This window comes from Haliotis rubra, unplaced genomic scaffold, assembly GCF_003918875.1.
Source record: "Haliotis rubra isolate DU_JTF1 unplaced genomic scaffold, ASM391887v1 Scf82, whole genome shotgun sequence".
Lineage (NCBI taxonomy): Eukaryota > Metazoa > Mollusca > Gastropoda > Lepetellida > Haliotidae > Haliotis > Haliotis rubra.
In genome coordinates this window covers 1,624,652-1,646,607 of record NW_025767546.1, presented here as the reverse complement: position 1 = coordinate 1,646,607, position 21,956 = coordinate 1,624,652, and the positions used below count along the sequence as shown (strand labels likewise).

The window sequence follows — 21,956 nt, the reverse complement described above, 5'->3', positions numbered from 1 at the left end:
CAGCGATTGAGCGTCTGGATGGAGGTTGGCAAGCAGGCATGTACTTCCTCAGAAACTTCCGATTGCGTAGGATCACTCTACCTGATCCGTCTACCCGTACAACATACTGGTCGAATTGACGAACTTCGACCGCACATCCTGTTTTGTCCCTTTTGAGCGGGTGGGGCCCTGTCTGATTCTGGATTCTGACAAAGTCACCAACTGCGAGAGGTGGGAGCTGTTTGGTGTGCAGAGTGAGACGTTCTGCCATCTTCATATGTCGGTTTCTGAGTGCCTCCTCCCTCAGTAATAGTGTATCGCTCCATGTCTCATGAGGTTTGTACCGGCCGGGTAGGATAGGGATGAAGTACTTTATGGCTCTGCCAAAAACACACATAGCAGGAGATAACTTTGTGTCTCTGTCTGGGATGTTCCTGTACTGAAGCATTGCCCGCTGGAAAGCATCCGTGTCAAGTTCACCCCGGGGTCCAGTGTTGTCAATGATCATGCGTCTGACTGTCTTCGCGCCAATTTCTGCTCTGCAGTTGCTGTGGGGGAATGCGACAGAAGATAGGCGATGATGTACTGACCATGTGTGAAGGAACTCTGGTTGCAGAGGCTGTGAATTCGGGTCCCCCATCAGAGGAAAGTTCATCAGGTATGCCAAATGTGACAAATGTGAGTCGCAAGCACTCGATGAGTCCAGGTGCACCTCCAGCAGTTCTCTCCACTATCGGCCAGTTGGAGTATCTGTCGACCAGCACCAGGTAGTTGACACTCTTGCAATGAAAGAAGTTAGCGCATAGACATTGGAAGGGGTAGGATGGGTATACTAGTGGTGTTGGTGGGACTGATGGTTGTGATGGAGCTATCCGATTGGAGTGAGCACAGTTGGTTCGGACGATTGTGACGGCCAGTGTGAGTCCGGGCCAGAAGATAGATGCTTTAGCTCTGGACATCATTGATGAGACGCCTTGGTGTGCAGAATGGAGGTCAGTATACGTAAGGGCATCTTCACGTAGTGCTGGTGGGATCACAATCCGGTCCTTGTATAGCGTCTACCGTGTGGAGATGCTCTCTGAACTGAGGATATTCACGTAGTGCAGTAGGAAGTTCAAGGCGGGATTCTGGCAGTTTCAATAAGGTCAACGAGTTTGGCCATGGATACATCGCTAGTGGTGGCAACTTTCACCTTGTTCCACGTGATGGGTTCCAAGGAGCTAATTGCAGACGCAGCAGACTGGAAAGTGGCATCCTCTACACTGTAGTCAGGCTCTTCACTGCATCTGATGGAGGCGAGGATGTTATGGCAAATATCCAGAGAAGGGGAAAGTTCAGTACAGTCCATGGCTGCAATATCATCCACTAGAACTATCCTCTCAGGGTTACCAGTTGGGTGACGAGATACAGCATCAGCAGCTCTGTGTTTGGCTCCAGGGACGTGAACCATGTGGAATTTGTACCGCAAGGTCTTTTCCTTCAGGTTACGTAGTCGAGCATTCGAGATGCATTCAAGCGATCGATCCCCAAACATCTGCAGTAGAGGTTTGTGGTCAACTGCAATGGTCAAATCACTACATCCAAGGACAAAATACCTTGCTTTCTCCAGGGCATCAAGCACGTGCTACTGCTAAGAGACGAGCTCGAGAGGCGGGTTATTTAAACAAATACACGCGAATACCAGCGATAGAATCTAATCCACCAGACCTTGCAATGAAAATATAGAACATTTTAAAGTGATCTCCATCATAAGTAGGCAATACTTTTTACAGATGACTGTTTATTCACGATCGATCATAAATGATGGAGATCTGCGATGAGAATAAACACACATCATGTTTAACATGGATAATTAAATAACATATAATCCTCTATACACTACACGTCTGACGGCGATAAAAAAATACACAAACAAGAAATGGTTGTTCGTAGGCGATAGTATATGTTGCCCAAAGCGCAGTGATGACTCAACATTTTATTTCCCGTATGGAAAGTGAGGTGATGATTTGGCATCTCACAGGTGCAGTTGTACTGGTGCACACCTATATAATTATGTCAAACAATATTTTCTGTGCACATAGCGGCTTGCGGTCTGTTATGGGTTTTAGAAAAGCACGTTCGTTTACAAACAAAGAGACAAGAGTCAAGTGATAAGCAAATTAGCCAATGGCGCCGGAGTATGGAGTAAGGGGGAGGTAATGTTATAGAAACTCTGTACATTACATGTAGCAGATAGCGGCGTCTAAGTCGTTGTAAGGAATCAAAGGTAAACACAAGTCATGTCGTCTGCACTGTCACCCATGTGTTTGCTGTTTTCGTGTTAACACGATGAGAAGAAGGTTTAGGTCTGTATAGATCGGGTGCGTATTTTGATTACTGTTGTTCTACGATTCATCTCATGCCAGTGGTCTATTACTTAACGTTCTGGTGGTCTTGAAGTTCACAGGGATAGGCAATCTTAGTCACATGTGGACTTTGAACCCCATTCGTAGCAAGAAGTTAAAAAGTCATTCTACGTACTGTAACATAGTAGTTTAAACTCACTAAACCGTGAGATTTTGAAGTAAACTCCAAACACTGAAGTCAAGCTATACCCAGGCCTGCGGTGTGATAAGTTAATTAATGCTTTGACCTCTGGGCTACCTTACACCTTGAGATGATGTGTATGCATGTTTAGGAATAAATGCTATCTTATAATTTGGTACCTAACTTAAAATTTATTAATTATTTTTAAAATGTATTCCATGTATAATCATTAAGAACTACAATACTCAGTAAATGCTTCACGTAACACTGACAGCCCTCTTCTACCAGCAGTAGCATTTTGTTAAGTCCATATCTAAATGGAATCTGAGAATGATTAATTTTAATTCAATCATGGAAATGCATATCCTGCTTACCCCCATGCCAGGTACTCTGTCATCACAAGAACCATAGTAATAGTAGAAAATAAGTAAACCCACATCTTTTGCCCAACTTTATGATATCAGGAAACTGTTGTCAGTTAAGAAGGGTGCAAACTGTTATTATTTTATCTTGAATGCATGTGCTACATTACATTTAGATTAAGTTAAGTTCTATACTAAGTGGATGTTGTACAATGAACTAATAATAATAATAGATATTTTTAGCGCGCCATTTTCCACCCACTGATACATGCTCAAGGCGCTACATAAAAGCATACATACAATGCATACAGAGGATAAAATAGCAAAATAAATATACATTGAAATTGATGACAGAAAGATTGATTTTAGGGATAGGCTTTGGAAAAAAAGAAAGTCTTCAACTTAATTTTGAAAGTTTCCAATGTGCATGACTGCTTTATGTGGAGAGGGAGAGAATTCCACAGAGTAGGCCAGCATACTGGATAGACCTCTTGCCAAAAGAAGAAAGGAGAACTTTGGGAACGGAGAGAAGACATTGGTCTTGAGATCTGAGAGTTCTGGTAGGGGAGTACACAGTGAGAAGTTCAGAGAGATATGAAGGAGCTTGATTATGCAAACATTTATACACAATGCAAAGAAGTTTGAAGTCAATCCGAACTTGATTGGAAGCCAGTGTAATGATGAGAGTACAGGGGTGATATGGTCTCGCTTAGTGGTAAGGGATATAATACGTGCTGCTGTATTTTGGACTTTTGTAGTTTATTGAGATGTCCGTTGGTGAGTCCGTATAGAAGGCTATTACAGTAATCCAATCTGGATGTTACAAGGCATCTCACAAGAGTGTGGGCACTTTCCATTGTGATGTGCTTCCTAATCGTCCCAATGAGTCTGAGGTGGTAATAGCAGGTATGACACAACTTATCCACATGCGAATCTAGAGACAGGCCCGAATCAATATAAGCACCAAGATCTTTTATCAAAGCTGACGGTGTGATGTTAGCTGAACCAATCTTCACATTATCGATGTTAAATTTCTCCAAGCTCTTTGGTTTCCCAACAAGGAGAACCTCTGTTTTAGTTTCATTCAGTTTTAGTTTTCTACCTAATGTCAGTTTCAGTTTTATGTCTGGTTCTGCATGTAACAGAGATTCAGAAATAAAATATTAATTACAAAAAAAGAAAAGAACCATAGAAATAGATCCAGGTGTTAGTGTAGGTTTACTGTAGTGCTTCCTTTGGAGATAATGAGTAGGGCTGCAAAGTTTCCACCCTGAGTCGAATACGACATGTATCTCAAATATTGGGGTACGAATGATAGTGAACTGTTGATGTACTATTCATGTTATTCAGTGAAATAATGATCTGACATGTTTTGACTATGTTGACAAGGTTGATTTATCATGACAATAATCAGTGATCACATTTTGCCAAATTATATACATAAGAGTATTATCTGGCCTGGCTTGGATGTATTCCATTGTGTGCATTTTGATAAATAACACCAAAAATTTAAGTATAAACACTCCTTTTCAAAAAGTCAGGAATATTCTATTCTAGTCTTTGTGAGTAACAAATTGAATTCCTGGAAGGATACGATTTGATTCACTGATTACGTGAGCGAATCATAACTGCCCTGATAATCAGGTGGATTTAACAACAGCTACTTATCCGTAAGTTAGGCAGCAATATTTAAAACATATATCATATATATGATCATATTTGTTTTCAAGTATGCAAATTTGAGGCATATTTAAGCTTATTCGTGTCATCATGGCCATATACACTAGCAGATAATGGAGCATGTTGAGTAAAATATATATAGCAGTAAGATCTACTCAAATTGTTGGAAGCAAGAATCATGTGTTTGTTTCACTTTTTCAGGAATAAAGAACATAAAGAAGATCACGCTTGTTGTCCTAAAGCCATTATCTACATTAAGCAGGTATAGGTTTCTGGAAGTGTTGGTATCCAAGAAATGGCAAATCATTTGATAAGGTCAGCTGCAAGGCACAAAATGTGTTTTCATCAAATAAACTTGAGATGTCGCCAAGAAAGAGCCAGCAGTCTCAATTATCCACTTTCCTCGAAACTGCAAGGTATCTCAGTATCATGTGTCAGGAACAGACCAATGTGTACATCGTCACTGCCCTCAAGCTGGTACCACAAGTATCAAATACACCAGAAGAGTGTGCTTGATGGTGCCACTGACATTGAATGTACAGTGAATGTTATTGACACCCACCGTGGAGCGACGGACAAGCCGATTGTGTTAGGAATCCACGGACTGCAGGGACAAGGAGAGGACTTCGAGCCGCTCATTTCTCAGCTACACAAGAGAGGAATCCGTGTTGTTGCACCAACATTTCCAGGTACATGTTCTACAAATATTTAAGTTTAACACGTATTAAGACGTTTGACTGACTGACTGACTGAGTTTGGTTTTACGCCGCTTTTAGCAATATTCCAGCAACATCATGGCGGGGGACACCAGAAATGGGCTTCACACATTGTACCCATGTGGGGAATCGAACTCGGGTCTTCGGCGTGACGAGCCAACTCTTTAACCATTAGGCTACCCCCACACCCCATTAAGACGTTTGAAGAACATTGAGACACTTTTATGGATTCAGGTGAAAACTGACCATAAGTGTTGCGGCCATACTATTTCCAACTGTTGTGCTGGAATTCAAAACACTGACTTTTAGATCTGAAGTCGGATGCCTTTCTCACAGAACGAAAGAGATTAACCCCATTATCAATTGCAAGCTGACAAGGTAAGGATGTCATATTTGAGAATGACTCCACACTCTCCTACATCAGCATGTTTGTACTCCATATGTTTACTCATTATTCACCTGATGAAGGATAAAGACGTTGCCCTGGGCTCCGTTCCTCAAAGCGATCGTAGCGCTACGACAGTCGTAAGTCTATGTTAAAGTATGGGAGTTACGATCATCTTAGAACGATCATTTTGAGGAACGGGGCCTTGAACCGTTATTACAAACAATGAAGATGTTGTCTATGAACTGTCATGCCTTGATTTGAAAATGTTGATAAAACTTGATACATGTTTCATATGATACTGATGCAACTTAAGTTTTAGTACTGATTCCTTATCCTTGTTTCCTTCCTTGTAAATATTGTTTTCTAGTGGGGAACACCAGAAATGAGCTTCACACGTTATACTATTGGGGATTGAACTCAGACCCTCTGTGTGACTGGCAAGTGCTTTAACCGCTAGGCTACCCCGCAGCTCCAAAGATAAGGTAGATGCACTTGTAGACTGAAATTGTTACAGCAGTCATTTCAATGAAAGTTTACCATGTGGGCAAAATCCTTATCATAAATCTAGGCTGCAATCATCAATACATTTGTCTAACAAATTATTAATGGATAATGTGATTTGTTGCGATAATGGGTAGGTGTCATGGCAGAATAAAGCCAACGAATATCTTGTTTCAGGATTTCAAGGAAGTATGCTTGAAACATGGAAGCTGAATCACTTTGACTTCACAACTCAAGGCAGAGCTCTCACCCTCAAAACAATATTAGAGACTGTGGGTATTCACAGGTAACTCTCTCCTTATTATTCTTGTAAATATATTTGCTGGTTTCTAGTAATAATGGGCCCAGGTGACCGGGTGTCACAGTGGCTGCAACACAGTGTTTCTTTCAGACATGCTGAAACCCTTGGCTTGATGTTCAAATCCCTTAACCACCCTGATTATCTTTCATGGTTTGTTTCACAAATGTGTTAGATTTTAAACAAATACATTACTTTTGGATTTCCTCTTACTTCAAGCTAAACAAAAATTTATTTTATTAGGATAAAAGTTGTCTAACAAACGATCATAGTTTCAAATTGCTATTATTGGTTTGTATTACAAAGGCGTATACCCCTTGTAATAAAAACCAATAATAGCAATTTGAAACTTGTTTGTTAAACAACTTGTATCCTAAGGTGAATAAAATTTTGAGTTTTAAATGTTCAAATGGCAAGGTAAAGTTATGAGGATTCGCAATCTAAATTTCACTTTATTTGATTTACATTTTTGTTGAAAGTGAAATTCATCGGTACGTTTTCACTGCAAACAGACTATAGTGACCAAGGTGTATCAACCATGTCAAACATATTAAGGAACTGTATATGAAAGAAAATCATCACTTAATCTTTTACTTTGTTTAAGTTTAGATTGGCCAATACATGTTTCTTTCTTGATAAATTAAAGCAAAGCAAGGGAATGAATAAAACAATAAAGGAACTATTTTGCTCTCTTTCAGAAATGTCAGTGTATTAGCAATAATCTTAATGAAAACAACCTGGACAGCAGAACATGTTACTGTGACATTATCCGGTCCTTGACTGCAACAAAGTAATGTTTTCATCTTTATTAAGGCAGGAATTCATCTTAGATTCCATGATAAGTGGCAATTCAGAAATACAATATTACTTTGTACACAAAATGAGATGTTAATAGTTATTATTGTCGGAAATGCAATGGTAATGTAACATTAAAGGTAGTAATGTAAAAATATGCCTAAAGGCTTCTTTATTTGTCATCAGTGAAATGCAGGCTGCCTCTGCAAAGCCCTAACATTAGTTATGACTGACCCTGTATAATGATAATAGTAAAGAGAAATATTGACTGATATTTCCATGATTTGCAACAAACTAAGTCTCTGACAGCTGCAGATAAATCCCTGATGGGGTGACAGTTCCTCATGCCCTGGTGTGACTGACAACATCAGTATAGTGTGTGAAGCACTTTATTGATGCCTGTCCTAGGGATGTCATTACAGTGGCAGCCTGGGTAGGCACTGTGCCTTCCCTAATTTAGTCATTCTCTTGTCTATCATGACTGAGTGAAGACATTTAGTTACAGAGAGAGAATTCATCAATATATAAAGTGTATCCTTTGAATTGGAATTTACAATCTTAATAGATTTCTGTTTACACAAAGATTTTACTGTTAATATGAATAGTTAGAAAAGGAAAGTTTACTCTTGCTGGAGCAACTATTTTTGTCTCTAAATGTCACAGTGGCTTTTGTAACTGCTGAGGAACTTACTTGTAGTTCCTTCAAAGTGAGGAAGAGTTTAGCAGGTGCCCCTTCTTGTTCAAGAAACAGACCCATTAGATCCATCCTCTTCCCAAACTGCACTCCACCATCATCTGGACCAGCTTTTATAGAGATTTGACCTCTTGGGTCAGTTTAAGATTTGTGTATCATGCTGAGTCTGAAGATGTTCCACTTCTACCTAAATTTAAACCGTCCAATAGGGATGATGGAAAGCAAAGACGCATCCCTCCAAGGTAGTGACACATTTGTTCAACCTTCAAGGTGGACATCAGGACAGTGAAACAAGGAAGACTTATATATGTGGTTGGTCAGCATCAGACAATCATTGGAGGAACGATCAGGCAGATCATTATACAGAAATTGACATGATTTGACATTCTCCTTAGGGCACCAGACAAATATTTTAGGTGTGCCTTTCTGAAATCGAGTATGCCCACATGTTTTTAGAATAAATGACAATGATGATGATCATTTGAAATTTATTGTTAAATAAAGAAATGGGTTTATGAGCATTCAAATATGTATGGTATTATTCAATTTGGAAAAAAAAATATTGTTTGGGGGATTAAATGACTAAATGTTAGTTATGTGTCTCTTAAAAAATTAGGCATGTCAAAAGGGCACCGAGAACATTTTTTAGCCGTGCCATTTCTGTATTTACCGTGCCATGGCACACTAGTATATGGGGTATTTCGAACCCTGATAGGGATTTCTTAATAATCCATAGAATATGCAATCAGTTAGGGAGCGATTAGTTGGAGGAAAATCTCACTTGAGGTTGTATGAATGTTCAGCAGGATTTGCAGATGACTAGGGAGCGATCAAAATGATCAGACGATCAACTTCACGATCGTGTAAACATTTGAGACTTTTACTGGGGTGTTGTCAATCGGATCAGAAAATTCATTTTGAGATCATAAGAACATTTGACAGAATCTGCAATTGACCAAGGAGACGATCACTTTTGATCACAGGTGATCAAGAGGATGATTGCTGTTCTAAGAATATGACCATTCTGGGAGATTTGGAGCATTCGATGGGATCGAACATTCACCATGGAGATCATCAAAATGATTGACTGGATTTGCAATCGACTAGGGAGTGATGATAGGATCACACAATCAATCAGGAGGGTCAGATCAGATTGGAAGTGTTTGACAGAACCATTCATGTCTTTAGAGAAAATCTTCTTCGGTCTCCACCTCCAATACCCAAATCAGCTTATTCAGATGCTGGTACAGCACCATCAACCAGTCTGGTCTCTCTGGTCAGTAACAATCAGATCGTTCATATTCCAAAACCATGTGGAATCAAATGTTTTGCTAATGTTTCACACTTTGGAATCACATTCCAATTGACATCAAGGGGCAAAAGACATCAAAGAGAAAGACAGATCTTCTCCAATTTACCTTTTGTTCTCCTTTATTCTTGTTTCACTTTTATTTCCATGCAAGAACAGATTTCAGCAGGTCCAGTTTTATTCAAAGAATCAATCAATCAAATTGGAGGTACCATGAAAAGGGCAATTCTTTCAGGTTCAGCAACATACTTTGCCAGATATTATTTGGACAATTGATCAATATAAGGAACTTGTTTGGTTGTTTCAGAGTGGATATGCTGTTGACCCACAGTGCTGGATCCTGGCTGTGCTACAAGCTACTGGCTGAATGGGACACTTTCAGATCTGCTGGCTTCCTGAGCCCTGTGGGAGTAAACCCTCATAGGTCTGACACTAGGGGTGACACTAGGGTTAATAGGGTATTAGTAGAACTGCAGTATATTGCCTTTGGTTAGATATACCGTATTGCAATAAAACAAATTGGTATTTTGGGTTTGCATACTGTCATTTTATTAACCTTTTTAACCTTTTTTAACATGTCTAGAAATCAAATCATTTTGTCAAAATCTATGTGTTTCTTTTCTTTTCTGCATTATGATCATATCTCATATACCGAACCAAAACAGACTGAACCGAAGGCTTTGTACTGCAATATGTACCATACCGTGGTAAGGGCATACTGTTTCACCCCTATCTGTCACCTCAGTTAATCTCCTCACCCTGTGCAAGTCATCTGTCCAACTCCTCACACAGTCCAATGTCCAACTCCTCACACAGTCCAACTCCTCACACAGTCCAACTCCTCACACAGTCCAACTCCTCACACAGTCCAACTCCTTGCCCAGTCCAACTCCTCACACAGTCCAACTCCTCACAGTCCAACTCCTCACACAGTCCAACTCCTCACACAGTCCAACTCCTCACACAGTCACACAGTCCAACTCCTCACACAGTCCAACTCCTCACACAGTCCAACTCCTCACACAGTCCAACTCCTCACACAGTCCAACTCCTCACACAGTCCAACTCCTCACACAGTCCAACTCCTCACACAGTCCAACTCCTCACACAGTCCAACTCCTCAAACAGTCCAACAGTCCAACTCCTCAAACAGTCCAACTCCTCACCCAGTCCAACTCCTCCACCAACTCCTCCAACTCCTCACACAGTCCAACTCCTCAAACAGTCCAACTCCTCACACAGTCCAACTCCTCACACAGTCCAACTCCTCACAGTCCAACTCCTCAAACAGTCCAACTCCTCACCCAGTCCAACTCCTCACACAGTCCAACTGCCCAAGTCCAACTCCTCACACAGTCCAGTCCTCAACTCAGTCCAACTCCTTGCCCAGTCCAACTCCTCACACAGTCCAACTCTTTGCCCAGTCCAACTCCTCACACAGTCCAACTCCTCACACAGTCCAACTCCTCACACAGTCCAACTCCTTGCCCAGTCCAAGTCCAACTCCTCACACAGTCCAACTCCTCAACAGTCCAACTCCTCACACAGTCCAACTCCTCAACACAGTCCAACTCCTCACACAGTCCAACTCCTCACACAGTCCAACTCCTCACACAGTCCAACTCCTCAAACAGTCCAACTCCTCAAACAGTCCCAAACAGTCCAACTCCAAGCTCCTCACACAGTCCAACTCCCTCACACAGTCCAACTCCTCACACAGTCCAACTCCTCACACAGTCCAACTCCTCACACCAGACTCAGCCCAGTCCAACTCCACACAGTCACACAGTCCAACTCCTCACACAGTCAACTCTCCTCCACACAGTCCACTCCTCACACAGTCCAACTCCTCACCTCAGTCCAACTCCTCACACAGTCCAACTCCTCACACAGTCCAACTCCTCACACAGTCCAACTCCTCACACAGTCCAACTCCTCACACAGTCCAACTCCTCACACAGTCCAGTCCAACTCCTCACACAGTCCAACTCCTCACACAGTCCAACTCCTCAGTCCAACTCCTCACACAGTCCAACTCCAACTCACACAGTCCAACTCAACTCCACTCACACAGTCCAACTCTCCTCGCCCAGTCCAACTCCTCACACAGTCCACTCCTCACAGTCCCACCTCCTCCTCACACAGTCCAACTCCTTGCCCAGTCCAACTCCTCACACAGTCCAACTCCTTGCACAGTCCAACTCCTCACACAGTCCAACTCCTCACACAGTCCAACTCCTCACACAGTCCAACTCCTCAAACAGTCCAACTCCTCACACAGTCCAACTCCTCACACAGTCCAACTCCTCACACAGTCCAACTCCTCACACAGTCCAACTCCTCACACAGTCCAACTCCTCAAACAGTCCAACTCCTCACACAGTCCAACTCCTCACACAGTCCAACTCCTCACACAGTCCAACTCCTTGCCCAGTCCAACTCCTCACACAGTCCAACTCCTCACTCCTCCTCACACAGTCCAACTCCTCACAGTCCAACTCCTCACCCAGTCCAACTCCTCAGTCCAACTCCTCAAACAGTCCAACTCCTTGCCCAGTCCAACTCCTCACACAGTCCAACTCTCACACAGTCCAACTCCTCACACAGTCCAACTCCTCGCCCAGTCCAATTTTGTTCACCCTGTCTGATTCCTTACCCAGTCCAACTCCTCACACAGACCAACTCCTCCACACTTTTCAACTCCTCGCCCAGTCCAACTCCTCACACATTCCAACTCCTCACACAGTCCTACTCCTCTCATACTCCAAAATAACAAGTACCTTTTGGCAGTAGAATAAAGGGCAAAATTGCTGGGGATAAGCCCATAACCTACAAAATCACTACACAATCAGCTTTTTCATTTTCCAAAACCAGAACTAAGTCGCGTGTGACCATTAGTGTCATTGGAGTACTATTGTTATATTTTAAGTACACACTCTTCTCCCTAAAGCTGTGTTTGTGGTTGCTTAATAGGAATCAAGTGTATGAGTTTGTGCATTTTTTATTGATATATTCTGTTTTATTTCTGCAACAGAACAATCCGTCCCCACTTCGTGGTGAGGGCCATGTCCTCTCTGCTTCGTGTTGAAACTCTGCATCCTGTAACACTGCCTCTGTTGAGTAGATTATACAAAAACCTTGGTAAGTTAACACTGGTTTATTGTTTAGACCTGATTGACATGTACAATATGGTTTACTAATAGCATACTCATGCTTTTTGAAATATTACAGCAATATAATGACGGGGGACACCAGAAAAAGGGTTTCACACGTTGTACACATGTGGGGAATTGAATATAGATATTTTGCATGCTAAGCAAACACTTTAACTGCTATTTACATCTAACCGGGTTAGTGCATTGATATAATAAAGTCCAAGACACTTGTTACAGGCAAAGAACATTTAGTCTAACAAACCCCAACCCACCCACCTACCCCGTTTATGGTGCAGATGTTACAACCCTATCAAGCCTGATAACCAAGGGTACCTAACTACAGCCAAGTTTAAGAGGCTGACTTCAAAATCTACAGAAAACATCTTGCTTGTGCAAAGGATGAGTGGGTGAGATAAGTTAGATTGCCGCAGCAATATTCCGCTATTTTCGGCGATCTGTAAATAATCAAGTCTGGACCAGACAATCTAGTGATCCAGAGCATGAGCATCGATCTATTGGGATATGATGACATGTGTCAACCAAGTCAGCAAGTCTGACCATCCGATCCCGTTAGTCACCTCTTATGACAAGCATGGATTACTGAAGATCAATTCTAACCCGGATCTTCATGGGTGTGCAAAGGGTGCATGTGAAGTGCAAATCTGAAATAATAAAAAAGGGAAAGCCAGTCAGCATTGACTGAATCAGGCCACATGATAATGTGTAAACCCTACCTAACTACCCTTAATTAAACTAGAATTATACTAGCTATAGAGCTAATAGTAGTATGAGACTAGTCTGATTCAAAATACCAGACCTACTGATAGAGTGAGTAGTCAAAATACCAGACCTATTGATGGAGAGAGTAGTCAAAATACCACACCTATTGATGGAGAGAGTAGTCAAAATACCAGACCTATTGATAGAGAGAGTAGTCAAAATACCAGACCTATTGATAGAGTAGTCAAAATACCAGACCTATTGATAGAGTAGTCAAAATACCAGACCTATTGATAGAGTAGTCAAAATACCAGACCTATTGATGGAGAGAGTAGTCAAAATACCAGACCTATTGATGGAGAGTAGTCAAAATACCAGACCTATTGATAGAGTAGTCAAAATACCAGACCTATTGATAGAGTAGTCAAAATACCAGACCTATTGATAGAGTAGTCAAAATACCAGACCTATTGATAGAGAGAGTAGTCAAAATACCAGAACTATTGATAGAGAGAGTAGTCAAAATACCAGACCTATTGACGGAGTAGTCAAAATACCAGACCTATTGATAGAGAGAGTAGTCAAAATACCAGACCTATTGATAGAGAGAGTAGTCAAAATACCAGACCTATTGATTGAGAGAGTAGTCAAAATACCAGACCTATTGATAGAGAGAGTAGTAAAAATACCAGACCTATTGATAGAGAGAGTAGTCAAAATACCAGACCTATTGATAGAGTAGTCAAAATACCAGACCTATTGATAGAGTAGTCAAAATACCAGACCTATTGATGGAGAGATTAGTCAAAATACCAGACCTATTGATAGAGTAGTCAAAATACCAGACCTATTGATAGAGAGTAGTCAAAATACCAGACCTATTGATAGAGAGAGTAGTCAAAATAACAGAACTATTGATAGAGAGAGTAGTAAGAATACCAGACCTATTGACGGAGTAGTCAAAATACCAGACCTATTGATAGAGAGAGTAGTCAAAATACCAGACCTATTGATAGAGAGAGTAGTCAAAATACCAGACCTATTGATAGAGTAGTCAAAATACCAGACCTATTGATAGAGAGAGTAGTCAAAATACCAGACCAATTGATAGAGAGAGTAGTCAAAATACCAGAACTATTGATACAGAGAGTAGTAAAAATACCAGACCTATTGACGGAGTAGTAAAAATACCAGACCTATTGATAGAGTAGTCAAAATACCAGACCTATTGATTGAGAGATTAGTCAAAATACCAGACCTATTGATAGAGTAGTCAAAATACCAGACCTATTGATAGAGTAGTCAAAATACCAGACCTATTGATAGATAGAGTAGTCAAAATACCAGACCTATTGATGGAGAGAGTAGTCAAAATACCAGACCTATTGATAGAGAGTAGTCAAAATACCAGACCTATTGATAGAGAGAGTAGTCAAAATACCAGACCTATTGATAGAGAGAGTAGTCAAAATACCAGACCTATTGATAGAGAGAGTAGTCAAAATACCAGACCTATTGATAGAGAGAGTAGTCAAAATACCAGACCTATTGATAGAGAGAGTAGTCAAAATACCAGACCTATTGATAGAGAGAGTAGTCAAAATACCAGAACTATTGATAGAGAGAGTAGTCAAAATACCAGACCTATTGATAGAGTAGTCAAAATACCAGACCTATTGATAGAGTAGTCAAAATACCAGACCTATTGATAGAGAGAATAGTCAAAATACCAGACCTATTGATAGAGTAGTCAAAATACCAGACCTATTGATAGAGAGAGTAGTCAAAATACCAGACCTATTGATAGAGTAGTCAAAATACCAGACCTATTGATGGAGAGAGTAGTCAAAATACCAGACCTATTGATGGAGAGAGTAGTCAAAATACCAGACCTATTGATAGGGAGAGTAGTCAAAATACCATACCTATTGATAGAGTAGTCAAAATACCAGACCTATTGATAGAGAGAGTAGTCAAAATACCAGACCTATTGATAGAGAGAGTAGTCAAAATACCAGACCTATTGATAGAGTAGTCAAAATACCAGACCTATTGATAGAGTAGTCAAAATACCAGACCTATTGATAGAGAGAGTAGTCAAAATACCAGACCTATTGATAGAGTAGTCAAAATACCAGACCTATTGATAGAGTAGTCAAAATAAAAAAAAGAAGCAATAGACCTGCAGCTGTAGAACTGATTGTTTATATACAAATATCAATAAAACTATCGAGTGACTTGTGTCTACTATGTACAATGTATCTGCCACATATATGTTGTGTAGATCTTATATTGCTTTATTATCTAATATTGGGGAAAATATTTTTCATACAATGCACTAGGGCAAAATATCACTTTGTCATGGTGACATGACGTCATGAACAATGCTATGACGTCACGTTTCTTCTGTCACGTTGCGTTCTACATGCAGCGATGGCAGGTAGCCAGCCTATGTTTTAAAGTAGATTCGGGTTTATTTTCCTCAAGTTGACGACTTCGGTAAAAAACAGAATATTATGTTTGTGCCCATATCATACTATCTTACGACACTCGTGCCTAAATATCAGTATATCACTCGCTCTCGCTCTGGAAATACCAACATTTAGGCACTTGTGTCGTAAACATAGTACAACATGGGCACTCATAATATCCTCTATTTACTCTAACAGTTACTCTTGAATAATCAATAATGATACAGCTGATGGTAATTGCTTGATCAACATTCTGGATGTTGGTGAGTCAATAATAAAGCATATGACTTTACGACTTTACTTTTGTTAATTGCATTGAGCGGAGCTACGATGTAGATTCTTACACCTTTTTCCAGCTGAAAATCTGCACCAAAACATCGCTCTATGCAGTAAGCAAGAAGTTGTTACCCAGCAAGTCATATGTTTCATTACAGCTGGTCGTGCTGGTGACAGAGATTCAAAAGAGAACATCATGACAGGCAGTATTTTTATATTTCAGGTTTTTCCGGAGCTCAAGCAGGAACTGATTTAGTTGCATCCCAGCATTTGCTGGCAGGGCCAGAGTTTCACAATGTGAGTAGACTGATTGGATACAAGTAGAACTGATATCTTACTTATAGCGTCAGATACATATCTTGTTAAAATCTTACTCTGCCCCCCTCAACTTGTCATCATTGTCATATTTCAATTTCCATTATAAGATGGATTCGTTAAATGCTGAGAAGGGGATGAGTTTGTCTAACTGAGCTGAAAATGGGATGAGAGTGTCTACTGAAGCTGAGATGGGAATAGCTAAAGAACAATGGAGCTGAGTATTGTTGATATAGTGAAGAAGGTGATGAGTAAATTCTGGTAAAGATGATGAGGTGAGGTGAGGTGGGGTTTAACGTCATACTTAAGAATATTTCGCTCATGTCAACGTGCATGTGTGTGTATGTGTGGCTGCTTGTACTAGCCCAGACTTAAAGCTGGTTTTTGGGTGCTAGCTCACTGAGATACCATGCTACAGTGAAGCATGAATACCCCTCTCAGACACATTATACTGACTCTGAACCAACCAGTCCTTTGTACCCATTAATGCCAAGTGCCAGACAGGAACCAACAAGTACCATATTTTAACATCTTTTGGTATGACGTGGCCAGGGATCAAACCCGCAACCTTCCGCTCTCCTGGTGGACGCTCTAACCACTACACCAAGGAGGCAGTCCTGGTAAAGCTGAAGATGGGAGGTGTAATTCTGGTAGATCTATTCTTCTGGTAGATCTGAAACTGGGAGTAAGGTAAAACAGGGAGGAGTAAATTCTGGTAGATCTGAAACTGGGAGGAGTCAATTCTGGTAGATCTGAAACTGGGACTAGTAAATTCTGGTAGATTTGAAACTTCTAAGAGTACATTCTGGCAGAGCTGAAACTGAGAGGAGTAAATTCTGATGGAACTGAAACAGGGAGGAGTAATTACTGGTGGATATGAAACAGGGAGGAGTAAATACTGGTGGATATGAAACTGGGAGGAGTAAATTCTGGTGGATAGGAGTAAATTCTTGACTGAAACAGGGAGGAGTAATTACTGGTGGATATGAAACAGGGAGGAGTAAATACTGGTGGATATGAAACTGGGAGGAGTAAATACTGGTGGATATGAAACAGGGAGGAGTAAATACTGGCAGATATGAAGCAGGGAGGAGTAAATACTGGTGGATATGAATCTGGGAGAAGTAAATTCTGGTGAAACTGAAACAGGGAGGAGTAAATACTGATGGATATGAAACTGGGAGGAGTAAATATTGGTGGATATGAAACAGGAGTAAATAATGAAACATGGTGGATATGAAACTGGGAGGAGTAAATTCTGGTGGAGATGAAACAGGGACCAGTAATAAATCTGAAGGGGATTAAATTCTGGTAGAACTGAGACCAGGGGAATAAATTCTGGTAGAACTGAGACCAGGGGAATAAATTCTGGTGGATATGAAACTGGGGGGAGTAATTCTGGTAGGGATGAGACCAGGTGAATAGTATGAGATTCTAATAGGGAAATGGTTCAGAGATCAGATGGTGATGAGAACCATTACAACAAGGATGTTTCAGCCATTACAACAAGGGCTAGCAGCATGTCACTGAGGGTCTCTTCCTTTTGACTACTTAAAGGGACACTTATCTAGAGCAATTCCTTTTGTTTTGTTTTATATCCTGTGGGTACCTGTATGATGTCCCAAAACGTTTTTACTCATATGCAATCTCTGCTGCATCACCCATAGCGATTTGATGTTATAAGGGCATTTTCTCATCTTGAACAACAAAGATGAAATACAGTTTCGTCATGGAATTAATTGGGAAATGTAGTCATCTTTCTGACCCTTTAATGTGTTTCACAAACTGGCTGTGAAATGTGCCCATCTAGTATATTGTGATAACAATTCCAAACATTTTTAAGTTTAATTTCATCTCCCAGTAACAATAAATGTTACAATTTAATAAAAATGAGGCCAAAGTATGTCTTTACTTATTTGGCTTTTCCTTGAAACATTACCTATCACCTGGGACTTCGAAGACCGTTTTTAGTGATTGCTTGGCATTTTAAGTATTACCTGACAGAAGACCCGATTTCTATTCCTCACATGGGTACAATGTGTGAAGCCCATTTCTGGTGTCCCCCTTCCATGATATTGCTGGAATATTGCTAAAAGCGGAGTAAAACCCAACTCATTCACTTGCAAAAAAACCTGACTGAATCAAACAGTACATATAACACTTACGACAATGAATTTTGACATTGTAGATAGCCAACCATGTCCAAAAAATAAGGAAGAAGAAGATACCATTGTTTATAGCCCACACAATCAAAGACAAGATTGTAGAGTTGGAGATTCCACTTGAGGTCATCACCAAGCATCTCCACATCCCCCAGCAGAACATAGTACATTATGATGACAACAGCGTACCATCCAAGGACCCTTTCCAAGGTAGACTGTCTTATCATTCAGTTTCCTCATACAGAATTTGTATTTACTATTTTAGTTATATTTCAGTTAACCTTGTAAGTGCTGATCATTGGCACTGGTGGTACATTTTAAAATGCTGCACATTGGTGTGTGTAGTTGTTTCCCTTATAATCAAGGATACTATACTGAAACACAAAAGAAACGTCGCCTTTCAAAACCAATTGCAAAATTTTGTTCTTACAAGGTGGTGTATCTTTTATGATTGTACTGTTTTGTTAACATGATTTTCAATCCAAATTGACAGTTATTACCAACATCAGTGTGTTTTCTGATGAAAGAGCATATCGATTAAACGCACCGAAAAAGGCAGACATGGTAGAAGGTTCTGTATGACATTCATGAAAATGAAAATGCACGTGTATTTCGTGACAACCCTACCAATGACAGCGAGTCACAAACTCGCCTGAAATCATTTTCGTTTTGACACCATATCCATGCCGTGACTTACGAGGGATCAGAGGAACGAAGTCTTGGGACGATTGCAAGTTGTCCCGACTGCACCGAGGGTAGCAAATCAGTTTAATGTTCAAGTTAGGACATTCTACCGACTGCAGGAGTGGTATGAGGTCACTAACAGCATCCAAGACCGTCCATGCAGTGGGCGACCTTCAGTAACATCACGACATCAAGACCGACAGATTGTGCACCACCATCTGCAAAATCGCTTCATCAGAGTGACGGAAACAGCACGCCAGACCATTGGCACGCACAACAGATCCATCAGTGCCGATACAGTGCATTGATGTTTGCGCGGAAGAAATTTCTGCTGTAACAGACCCTATCTTAGTCCTGTCCTCACTGCTCATCACCGCCCAAACCGACTGCAATGGGCAACTCAGCATTGAAATTGGCGTTATCGACAATGGAGAACTGTATTTTCATCTCATGAAAACCAATATTGTGTTTCGAAGTCAATGGCAGAGTTAGACTATGGTAAAGGCGTGGGGAACTGTTTTCCAATGAGTGTATTGTTGAAAGAGACTTTTGGGGTGGTCCAAGCATCATAGTGTGGGGTGCAATCGGTTTGAACCAGTTAGTTGACATCTCGGTCCATGATGAGGAAATGACGTGACAGCTGCTCGCTATAGTGACCACATTGCACCACATTTTGGACATTACAAAAATCACATCTTCTAGCAAGACAACGCTCATGCCCACACTGCCAAGACCAACATTGGACCTCCTATGACAACATGACATCTAAACGCTACAACAGCCTGCACTCAGCCCAGATTTAAGTCCAATAGAACACCTTTGGGACAAGATTCAAAGAAGACTGAATGACCACCAACCAAGGCCGACAACTGCGGCTGGACTCGATCAGGCATTTTTCAGAGTATGGACCAAAATGCCTATGGCCTTCATCAACCGGCTAATTCATTCCATGTACAGACGATGCAATGTTTTCATCAATGCCCATGGAGGCCAAACACGATACTGACTTTGGGGTATCTTTATGGTACCATTTTTGGTGATTGTGTTTGTGTGAACTCTAAATGTGATTCCCGAAAATGTGTTAACCATAATGGTCAAGTTTGAACTCAATCCTCCATTTTGATTGTTAATTAGAATAAATTAAAGTGTGTGCTTTAAGAAACCGCTATCGGTGCAACATTTCTTTGTGGTTCAGTATATATGATTTAGGCATCAGTGTTGGTCTCATATTTACCCTGACTTTGCTTCTTGGTTTGTGAGCATGATACCTCTGTGTGTATTTTGCACCAAACTGGTAAATCTTTTAATACTCGGTTAAACCAAGTATCTTGAGCTCCCATAAAAAAACCTTCCCCAGCGATTACACATCTTCACATCATCGATATCAACAATTGTGCTGAGGTTAATCATGTTGTATACTACCAACATTTAGTGCATATATACTATTTTTTAAAATTGTGGATGATGATGAAGCATACAAAAGTTTGGATCCAAATAGATTGTCAATCATCTAGCTTCAGTGCCTATTTTCACTGAATGTGTGTTTGTGTGCCCTATTCTCAACCTTCTCTTTCTAGGTTTCGTTGATGACTGGCTGGCACGTGTCCTGTTTTTCGAAAGGGGAGGCCATATTGTACATCGACCACACTGTGATATAATTGTGGAGCAAATCATGAGTATTCTGCAGCACATTGACCATACGTCATCATGACAGAACTTACCACACTAGGACTGTGCCAAAGTCTGTGTTAATGGTGTATTACATGTGTGGATTTATGATCCTTATGACAATGCATCATTTGCATATTTATTGATGTTTACCAGGTGATTTATTTGCTGAATATACCGCTGTGAGTTGATATGTCAAATAGGTTACTGACAATATGATCTGTTTTTTATAAATGTCATATAACAAGTTCAATGCAGATGACTTTTTATATATATTTAAGTCAAAATGGCCACCACAAAGGTTCTAGCAGAGAAGAGGTATCTTCTACTTCATAGCTTGTACAACCAGACACTAGCCAGCCAGCACCAAACCACAGGAAGCAGTATTCTGACAGACACATTAAACTTGAAAGAGCTGGACTTGATTGTATGCTGTCAGCACAGCTTTGTGTCCTATTTATTCGCAAATGGGCTCTTGACCAAAAGCATGTATGTTGGTTGCAAGCTGTTTGTTGTGACTGGTGATCGAAGATATGACCGCTTTCTGTGAGACATGGTTTGATAAAATATGTGTTTCTCAACCTCTTCTTTGTTTTCCCATTGAAGAGGTTAAACAGATGCAGTGAGGATGAACTTAGGGAAAGGAAAGTCTGGTGAGGGACCATCAGGTGTCTAATTCATGTCTTAGAGCAACCGAGGACCACAACATGTTACTTACAGCATACATTCTCACCTCCTATGGAAAATCATACCAGATGACCATTATATATATTAACTGAAAGAATGATTTATATGGAAAGTCCTATTAGACAACAAAGAGAGTTATATCTCCAATGTAAGTACCCTGGAGCTATGGCATCAGAACTTGTTGATGTTTGACATCTGGTTAAAATGGGATTATAGGCACTAGTTGTACAATAACGTAAGTTGATAGTGAGCATGCATATAATGAACTGACAGATATAAAGAACTGTTTGCTTTTTTGTTGCGTCCACTTGCTGTATATATTAGTCGAAATGCATATAACAAGCAAGGGTTAGCAAAAGAAAAACAGTGCTCCCTGTGAGTTCAGGGGCAGATCCAGTATTTTGGAGAAGGAGAGTGCACATAAATCATTAAGTCCAAAGGTTAGAGGGAAATGCTCCTCAGGGAAAACAATTCGGTGGGGGGGCACCTCCTCTCCTCTTCCTCCCCTCCTCCTCCTCCTCTCTCTCTCCTCTCTCTCTTTCTCTCTCTCTCTCTCTCTCTCTCTCTCTC

General features: G+C 40.7%; 1 protein-coding gene across 3 annotated transcripts; it reads left to right on the top strand.

Annotated features, from left to right (window-relative positions):
* The first annotated feature begins 2,237 nt into the window (after positions 1 to 2,237).
* LOC124262075 lies at positions 2,238 to 21,280 on the top strand. Of its 3 annotated transcripts, none has more exons than XM_046696499.1 (8): positions 2,238 to 2,339; positions 4,749 to 5,236; positions 6,330 to 6,438; positions 9,556 to 9,672; positions 12,283 to 12,389; positions 16,094 to 16,167; positions 18,374 to 18,557; positions 20,609 to 21,280. In XM_046696499.1, exons 2-8 carry the CDS (start codon positions 4,843 to 4,845, stop codon positions 20,740 to 20,742), a joined length of 1,119 nt encoding a protein of 372 aa, XP_046552455.1. In that variant the 5' UTR covers positions 2,238 to 2,339; positions 4,749 to 4,842; the 3' UTR covers positions 20,743 to 21,280. The 3 variants fall into 3 exon arrangements, with proteins under 3 accessions (XP_046552455.1, XP_046552454.1, XP_046552456.1); XM_046696498.1 differs by having other exon boundaries at positions 2,239 to 2,324; XM_046696500.1 differs by lacking the exon at positions 2,238 to 2,339 and adding an exon at positions 6,019 to 6,133 and having other exon boundaries at positions 5,120 to 5,236.
* The last annotated feature ends 676 nt before the right edge of the window (positions 21,281 to 21,956 follow it).

Excerpts from the sequence above, each read along its gene's own strand:
- LOC124262075 (XM_046696499.1), top strand. The coding sequence starts at position 4,843 with ATGGCAAATCATTTGATAAGGTCAGCTGCAAGGCACAAAATGTGTTTT. Across the intron at positions 12,390-16,093 it reads TAGATTATACAAAAACCTTG|GTTTTTCCGGAGCTCAAGCA; the intron begins GTAAGTTAACAC and ends TTTATATTTCAG. Across the intron at positions 16,168-18,373 it reads CAGGGCCAGAGTTTCACAAT|ATAGCCAACCATGTCCAAAA; the intron begins GTGAGTAGACTG and ends TTGACATTGTAG.